This window comes from Tigriopus californicus, chromosome 11 (genome assembly GCF_007210705.1).
Source record: "Tigriopus californicus strain San Diego chromosome 11, Tcal_SD_v2.1, whole genome shotgun sequence".
In the NCBI taxonomy this organism is placed as follows: Eukaryota; Metazoa; Arthropoda; class Copepoda; order Harpacticoida; family Harpacticidae; genus Tigriopus; species Tigriopus californicus.
The window spans coordinates 5208186-5217071 of NC_081450.1; the positions used below are offsets into that span (position 1 = coordinate 5208186).

Genomic DNA, 8886 nt, shown 5'->3' on the forward strand with positions numbered 1-8886 from the left:
TATGAGATTCACCCAGAATCCCTCGTCCTACAAGTCAATGTCCCTTGAGAAACAATCACAAATGATGTGCATTGGTTTTCAGGATTCAAACTTGATCTGCGTTGACTTCAAAGGTCTATTAGAATTTGAAATGGAATGACCTAGTTGGGCTTGGATACAACCTTGTTCTGATTTTTTTCCAAAACATTCACGGAAAAAAACTCCAGATTGTATCCAGATTGAGTGAGGGATTTGATCAGAGAGGTTGGATGAGAATTGGATCTGGATAGGGTCTGGGATTCTATCAAGGAGGACGGGGGCAGTGATTCAATTTTAGCCTGGATCAGGGAGGATGAATCCGCATTGGGTTCAAGCAGATGGGTCCAGATTGGGTCTGGGATGTGAATCGGATCCGGATCAGGTCCGGGATTCAATCTTAGCATGGATCCGGATTGGGTACGGGATTTGATCAAGGAGGATTAGGCCGGAATGGGATCAGGGCTTAGACCCAGAAGATTGCATCTAGGAGGTTGGATCCGGAAAATGAACCCGCATTGGGGTCAAGCGGATGGGTCCAGATTGGATCTGGATCGTGGTATCAGACACAAGACTTCAAACAACAAAACTTCTAGAGTAGAACAACGGAACAAGAGCCTTGAAATCACGCATCCTTTGATAATTTCGTCACGTAACCTTCGAGATATCCTCTTTTGATTAACAGGTAAGACTAGTACAAGACCTTACGTACAAAATCTTTATAACATCAACTATCGCATGTCCGTCGTCCAACGGGACTGTCTAGTAGCACATAAGACGTTTTCTCGCAATGTTATATAACATCAGCCCCTGGTCCAATGTGTTCGTTTCTCACACTTGGCTCTGGTGGAAGAGATGGAGGTTGTGCCCAAAGAACTCAAAGTTCCCTGCATAGCCATTAGTTATCATTCCTTCATGGACTCATGGTTGTTCCTTCAGCATTTATTTTGCTGAAAGGTGCTTCAACCATTGTGTGGGCACAACCATTTTGCTCCCACCAGCTACACGTTTTGTTCAACAAATTGAGTTGTATAGCTGATCTGTGCATATCTGTGGCTTTCAGGCTAGTTCAGACAATGAACGATCTCTTTTTTTTAAAGGAGTCCTACTACTCGATTAAATTGAGGACTCAATACTCCAAGGGTCCAATTTGATTCCGGAGGTTTTAAAATGCAAACTTGCAATTCCAGCTGATTGACAATGCTTCATTCAAAGACGAATTCAAATTCAAATTTGCATGCCTAGTTCAAGAGCATTTTATTCACATAGAATAAGGTATTATTCCGCCCTCTCATGGGTGGCACTTGAAACCGAAGAATAGTTTTGGCCTTACTTGTGGAGGCTGATACAAAGAAATTACAAGAATGGCAGACAATTGGAATCTAGTTCTTTGTTTTCTTCAAATGAATGTTGACATTGCAGGGGTTACAGATAAACAAATGCACAATCGAGAATGCCCACAACTAGAACAACAGCTTCAAATAGACTGAGAGCATGAAAGGATGATCTGATTACAGACTCGACAACCTACAACCAACTCCTTTTGGGAGAGACTCATAATGCCTGACTTTAGAAGGAAAACAAATGATAACACCCAAGGCATCTTTACAAGTGTAAATGATTCTCTCATGTGAAAGAACTAGGGAGGAGAGCTATCATTGGCATTTTTGTACAAGAAGAAACATACAAACAAGAGTAGAAAACAAAATGAACACAACAGACTCTAACGTGGGATCAAAATTGGAGCAATTTAATTCGGTTGCCTCATCAGCCGGTCATCATTTCCATAAACTCTGAAATCAGACGAGATCAAAGATCAATTTTAACAATGGAACACAGGAGTTTGAACAACCACATTAAGATTGAATTCAATAGAGTTGTTTATGTCACTTTTTTACGTTTCTTTCTAATCTCAACTCAATTGAGCGTCTAGGTCAGAAAAAATTATCATATTTAAGGCTGTCTGTTTGAAATCATCAGACAAGGGCAAGGTAGGTCATTCATTTTCCCGTTTTGCCATGTGTTGACCCAATCGTTTAATAGAACTGACATTGAAGTTAAGCTTGCGTCTAACACATAGAGTAAGGCCTGCCTGTTCACGGAGAAAAACAACACCATTTGATTCAATTGAGTAACAATGGCATTTCCCCCTCCTAGGCTGTCAGACCATGTTCCAAGGATCCTTGTGTTGATACAAAAAAGAAATTTCTACCATCAAAATCCACAGTCCCAGATCCGTCCTCGTCAATCTCGTCAATGATGCCATTCAATTCGGGATCTGTCAACTTAGCATCCAATTCATGAAGAATTTCTTTGAGTGCAGATGTAGGGATATAACCATTGCCTAAAATGATTTTGAAAAATATTCATTTTGTTGGGTATTGTAACAGAGCTCACTCAAAATCACAAATTTCAGTAGGGGATGTCAAGTAAAGAAATTCAAGGAAAAATGTGGTCCGGCACCCTGATTTTGGGCAGTTTGGGGAGAGAGAACTAAGACAAACATCACAGTCAACTCGCACCATTCGCCCATTGAATTTTCAAAAATCGAGTGATTTTGAGCGAGTTGTGTTACAAAACCCTACTAAATGAGCATCTTTGGTGTTAATCAGTGAACGTACTATCAAATTGGCTCAATATTGCAATGCTAATTGCCTAGACAAGCATATAAAATGGAAAAAATGTCCAAATCCAATGCATGCACAGTGCGGTTTGGCTGGGCATGTTGTCTTTGATTTCACTCCATGGAATAACATCAGTTGTCCATGAACGCGTTTACTTGACTAGCCCTATTGGCTGAAAGTGCGAGTTGACTGTGATGTTTGCCTTAGTGCTCTCTCCCCAAAATGCCCAAAATCATTTTTCCTCGAATTTCCTTCACTTGACATCGCCTATTACTTACCATGACATTGATATCAATTCAATAAGTGTCTTCGCGTCAAACATTACAAACTTGAAACTTCAATTTCTTATGGTCGATGGGTTCTTAAAAAACGAAAAAAACTGGGGATTTATTTGTGATATTCGCAGTTTCTTACAACGGCTCAAAAGTGAACATCTTAGGGAAAGGCGTTGATCCTGTCACAGGACTTAAGTTGGACAAGTTTTTGATCAAACCTCCAGATCAGCCCTATCGCCATTGGCCAGCTTGATTCGCAAATTATAATTCGTTGGTGGATCAGATATTATTTCAATGCAAAGCTAATTAAGACACAAGTTTATTATATTGAATTGCTGGGGATTCCAATCCCAGTAGGGGTAAGGAAGTCCTCAAAAACATGCGAAGCTGGACCCTTGTAGCAGAAAATAAATTCGGTCTAGAGGGCTAAAATATCTTTTGTTACTTTCACAACTTTAGTGCTACTTTCATAAATATTTCACTTTTTCATAACTTGTTTGCGTAAAAAACATTTTTCCCATTTTCAAATAATCATTTCCGCATTTTATAACTTGTAAAAGAAACATCTCATGATGACTCTGGATTTTAATTTTGCTATAGTTTTGTGGCACATTTTGACGCAATTGTGTTAGAAATATTTCAAGTTTATTCTTGCTTAGTCAATCTTTTGTTGCTTTTTCACATTCATTGCATGCCTTGTCTTGCATATCTCACAAGAAAAGGTTCAGTTGCATATCCAAATAGAGCTTTTGCACATTTTTCCGTTGCTTTAGATTTCAATATCTTAGTTGCTGACCTTCTTTGTCGTATATTCGAAATGCCTCCTTCAGTTCATTCTTCATGTCCTCCTCGTCCTCTTCTACGAGGAATTTGGCACTAAGTTGACAGAACTCTTCAAACTCGAGGAACCCTGATCCGTCCTCGTCGATCTCCTCTACGATCTCCCTCAATGCCGATGGTTTTACTCTGAGACCCATCATGGTCAAGATTGTGCCAATGGTGTCAATATGGATTGCCCCATCTTGGCAAAATCCGTCAAAGCATTTTTTCAATACTGGAAACAACTTAGATATTTAGTATGATTGTGACTGTATGATTTCGTTCATGGTGTTTATATGGTCAATCCAAAAAAAGAGACATGTAATTACAAGGTCAAGAAGAAATGAATATGTAACCATTCATAAAGTTGCTTTGGATGAAATGCTTTACTTGCAGTTTTTAATGATTTCTAATTTGCAAAAGCCGTAACAAGACGCTGAATTTTCATGAAGTTGGATCAAATGCCAGATTTTATTTTTGGGCAAGATCATGGAATGCGAGTGTGGAACGTTCACAACATTCTTGCAGATCGCCATATTCATAACAAGCCGAAGAATTCCCATTTCCTGCCCTTCAGTGCCAAGATGAACTATGTTTACACTCGCACTTTCAAACACGGAAAGCCAACGAAGTGTCGAAATAATCATAAGATGAACGAAAAAAACTCGTCTCAGACGAGAACGAGAAAAGAAATCTCCATGTATACTTTTAGTAAAGGCAAAGAATCATCATGTTGTTAAGAAATAAATAGTGTCATACATACCATTCACTTGCTCCGCTTCAAGCCCGATGTCATTCTGGAACAAAAAGTATGCAAGGAGTATTTGCTTGAAAAATATCTTTTTTTTTATGCGAGATGTTCGAATGTACCAATTTCTCTTGTGAAATGCCGTGAGCCATGGTGAAATGTCCAAGATGGTCGAATTGGCCTTGAAAGTCACACTTTTCGAGCTTGGCGCGGATTTTTCTCACCCCAATCTGTGGAGCACTTTCCCAAGACTGACAAGTGGAAAATGCTCGGGCAAAAAACAGACCAAGTTGGAGGAGAAACGAGGATCAAACAGGAACGAACGAAGGAAGGAAGAACAACAAATTCACTCACTTCATCTAAGGCAATGTAAACGGATCTTCACGAGATTAGAGGCAGGTTCATCGCCGAACGTTTCAATTGACGAAAATATTTCATTCATCCACTCTCCTACAAGTCATTCCTATATGAGCTATGTCAGATGTTGATTTTCATGCTTCCATCAATTATTTTTACAATCGATTTACTTGAAGATTAATTTCACAATGAAGCCCTTGGCAATTGTTTCATGGCCCGATTTGGCTTTCCTTAACTCTTTCTTTTGATAAGTTTTGGTTGAGGTACCGCAAAACACAAAAATGTGAGACTATGTCGTGTGCGTGGTGATTTCAAGATCAAAATCCATTCACTTCATATCTTTTCAATCATTGGTTTAATACCTTGGATTGTACAACTTGAAACATGGAACGGCTCATTTCCATTACCTCAAGACCAAAGTTGAAGTATTTCCATTTGGTCAAGAATGCTGACGCCACCCGTGCCAAGTTTAGAGTGCTGATGTTTTTTTTCGGAAAGAACGCCAATGGGATTAGAAACCTTTTTACGACTCTTGTTACTCCTTTCCATCAACTTAGTGCCCCAAAAATTATGACATTTCAACATTAATGGCGTCCAGAAGCTATTTGGTCTCAATTTTGTTTTGAAAAATGTTTAATTGAAAAGATACAAGGCGCATGCATTTTCAATTTGAAAGCACCTCGTAGATCAGTCTCATAGTTTTTAATGGACCGGTCCCAATCAATCGAAGGATTGGAAGTGTTTCGCAGAGTCTCGAATTTGCTATATTATAGCCGCTCTCAAATTCTTCGAGAGACGAAATGAAGACGCGTCGATGGCCTCCCACCAAATAAAGGCCACTTTGGAGATGTTTGTACAGCCCTCCCTACCTTTGCCCAATGAAGAACATATCATTGCAATCAGACAGAGGTATAGCCCTTTTCCGATCATTGCTTATCCCATCAAATGTCAGAGGTTAACGACAAACATGCCAGTACTTCAGAACTGTTTACATTGGTTGTGTTGATTCACATGCGACTTTCTCTGATTATGGTTACTAGGATACTGTTGGGTGGACAATGGACCGCCCTGTATCCTAGGGACAAGGTCCAAAGCGTTCAGTCCTGATTTGAGGACCTCGATGAAACGATAGGGAAGCCATCAATCATGGAGGTAACACGAATGCAAGTAAGTTTGAGAACAAAGATCATGCATGAGTCTCTCTCTGTTAAAGGCGGACAAACTCAAGATTGAAGATATAGACAAAGAGGAGGAGGAAGAGGAGGAGGAGGAGGATGATTTGACTGAATTCTCTGATGAAAGCAAGGAATTCGATGACAAATGGTACAAAAAGCTGCTGAGATTCTTCTTCTCGTTTGTGGGCTTATTCATCCTTCTGGCTTTCTGGACCATCGCAGGTAGAAGCTCCTGAAATGTCGTGACAATTCCGCTCAATGGACTTTTCTCATTCTTTTCTGTTTACTCTCAATTATTTAGGAGCCTTCTACTTTTACACAGAAGAGAAGGCCATCGAAGATCATAAGAAGGCATTGATGGAGGCTAAGGCCAACGACGTGAAAGCCAGCAAGGATTATATCGCCGACAGGTTGGAGTACATCCTCTATGACCAACATGGCGGCTACAACAATTGCACCAAGTTCACGGATGACCCCTTCTATGAGCCCAACCCCCATGGGTACAGCCATGTGTGTCTGGACCAAACCAATAGCGCCATGAACGCATCCAGATTTTGCCATTGTGTCTGGACTTACAAAAACCGGGTAATAAATGAGGTGGGTAAAGACTTATTACTCTTCAGCATTCCACAAGGATAAATCTGATTGTTTCATCTTATGACCGAACTTAGGCTGAGATGAATATTGATCGTATGGTAAAATTCATAGTCGAGAGCGCGATTACATCTGGTTACAATATCAATGTGACAACAGGTGAACCCTTGTGGGACACTCAATGGACATTCACGAACTCGTTGCTCTTCACCATGACCACATTGACCTTAATTGGTAAGCTCATTTGATGCAATATGATACGAAATATTTCGTTATTCATAAGTAGACTCGTACAAAAAATGTTGTTCGTTTGCCAAGCAAAAATTCTGGTTTTACTAACCGGTTTTCTTCCCAATCACTCGGTTCAGCTCCTTCGCATATCTGAACCGTCAAACTTCTGGAACTTTACTAATAATCTCAGAAACGAAATCCATGTTCTTGAACTTGATCGCCATATATATTACAGAAATAGAAAAGCTTAAACACAATTTTAGGGTATGGACACATTGCTCCCTCCACGCAAACGCTGAGGCTCACTGTCATGTTATACGCTCTCATTGGCTTGCCCTTGACCATGGTATTTCTGGCCAACATTGGAGGAATCATGGCAGATTCCATTACTTACCTCTACTCACGAGCTTGTTGCCGTTGGTGTAGGGTTCGACGCAAAAATGCGGAAATAGACGGGGATGACGAGCAAAAGTTAACATTATCGAATGACAAAGTCGGGCAAGAGGAATATATGCCAACTGAAGGTGTAAGTGAAAACTCTTTGAGGGCTAGGTTGGGTAATTGAAATTTGTATTACCGGGGCTTATCCTTAGTTTGCTCACGAAACCTGATCAATTTATCGCAAACCTGGCAAATCAAGCTGTCATGTTCATTTTTCTCATTGTGAAATAGGTATTGGTTCCTATTACCATAACTCTGTGCATTATGGTGGGATATTGTGTGTTTGGAGCCGTGATATTTGTCAATTGGGAGGACTGGGAGCTCATGGACGCCTGTTACTTTACTTTTATCACCCTGACAACCATTGGCTTTGGGGATTATGTCCCTGGAGCAAGGTGACCAAAGGTTAAGCTATAACATGATAAACAATGTTTACTAATACATGCGCTTATTCCCTTCCTTCAGCTTTTCCACTTCTGGAGAGTCCAACACATCCCTTGTCATCAAACTGATCTTCACCACATGCTATTGTCTTTTGGGTAAGGCAGATCACTATTATCAGTCAAAAAGACACTAAAAAGGTACTTAAATTTTAGGATTGGCATTGATTGCCATGGGGATCAGTTTGATGCAAGAGTCCATCACTCAGAAAGCTGGATGGATGGCTGAGCAAACGGACAAAGACGGAAGAGATGACATGGACAAATACATTCTCACGGTTCACCACCATATCCGAGAAACGCCCCCTACCAAAACGGGTGCCAAACTGTCGTATAACAGTCGTCCTGAAACAATTCCAGAGGAGTTCACTGATGTGACTCTTGTTGAGCCTGTGGTACAGTCGGTTTCTGATGATGAGATTGAACAGCTTATTGCTGAAGAAGCCTGAACATTGATCATGCGCCCATTGGACATACTTCTTTTAGTTAATCTAGATTTGCATACAAACAAGATATGAATATTATGTACAGTATCCACTTTCAATGAATTTGTGCGTCTACAGTAAAGGACAGAAATATACATTGGTACGCTTGCTTAGAAATTGAAAACGTGCACAACAATAGCACCCAAAGATATTGGCGTACTTTAGTTTTAGAAAACTATTTTACCGTCGCTATATTTCTTATGCTTAGGAATATCAAACATAAATGTAACTTAGGATGCAAAATATCAGTATATATTATATTTTCTTTGTACCATATTTACGACATTTTTTGGTCGAACCCTATGCCTTAAACAATCCGAGATATTTGAGGAAGATTTTGTTCAAAAAGAGTTGCAAATTAGCAGAACAACTCCATAGAAATTTGAACTTCGTACTTGTGGCTGGCCTTCTAAGAACATTGGATTTTTGTCAAGGTAGAATCAAGGCCTCCATTGAAAAAAGTGAGTAAAATGGTTTAAAAGGCTAGGTTGAACTCAAAAACTTTGTACTCCTTTGTAAACTCAAGTAGGAAATGGATATTAGCGCTTTCTTGGCGTTATAATTGGTTGTAAAGTTTTGAACTAATGGCTGCCGACGAAATGAATATTTGCAAAGCTGATTTTTTAGAAATTGACGTCAATTCATAAATTATGAGGGCCAAAAGTAGTTCAACTTATCACTG

The 8886-nt window shown here is 39.8% G+C and overlaps 2 protein-coding genes across 2 annotated transcripts; one reads left to right on the top strand and one right to left on the bottom strand.

The window, feature by feature from the left end:
- Positions 1–1255: 1255 nt before the first annotated feature.
- On the bottom strand, positions 1256–4948 carry LOC131890748 (troponin C-like). The gene is made up of 5 exons (XM_059240159.1): positions 4604–4948; positions 4497–4530; positions 3711–3968; positions 2228–2359; positions 1256–1808 (listed from the first exon to the last, which is right to left on the bottom strand). Exons 1-5 carry the CDS (start codon positions 4631–4633, stop codon positions 1783–1785), a joined length of 480 nt encoding a protein of 159 aa, XP_059096142.1. The 5' UTR covers positions 4634–4948; the 3' UTR covers positions 1256–1782.
- A 919-nt stretch (positions 4949–5867) lies between these two features.
- LOC131889991 (TWiK family of potassium channels protein 18-like) lies at positions 5868–8328 on the top strand. The gene is made up of 8 exons (XM_059239233.1): positions 5868–5990; positions 6052–6235; positions 6315–6610; positions 6685–6841; positions 7102–7364; positions 7511–7674; positions 7745–7818; positions 7876–8328. The coding sequence occupies exons 1-8, from the start codon at positions 5985–5987 to the stop codon at positions 8166–8168; spliced, it is 1437 nt and encodes a 478-aa protein (XP_059095216.1). The 5' UTR covers positions 5868–5984; the 3' UTR covers positions 8169–8328.
- Positions 8329–8886: the final 558 nt, after the last annotated feature.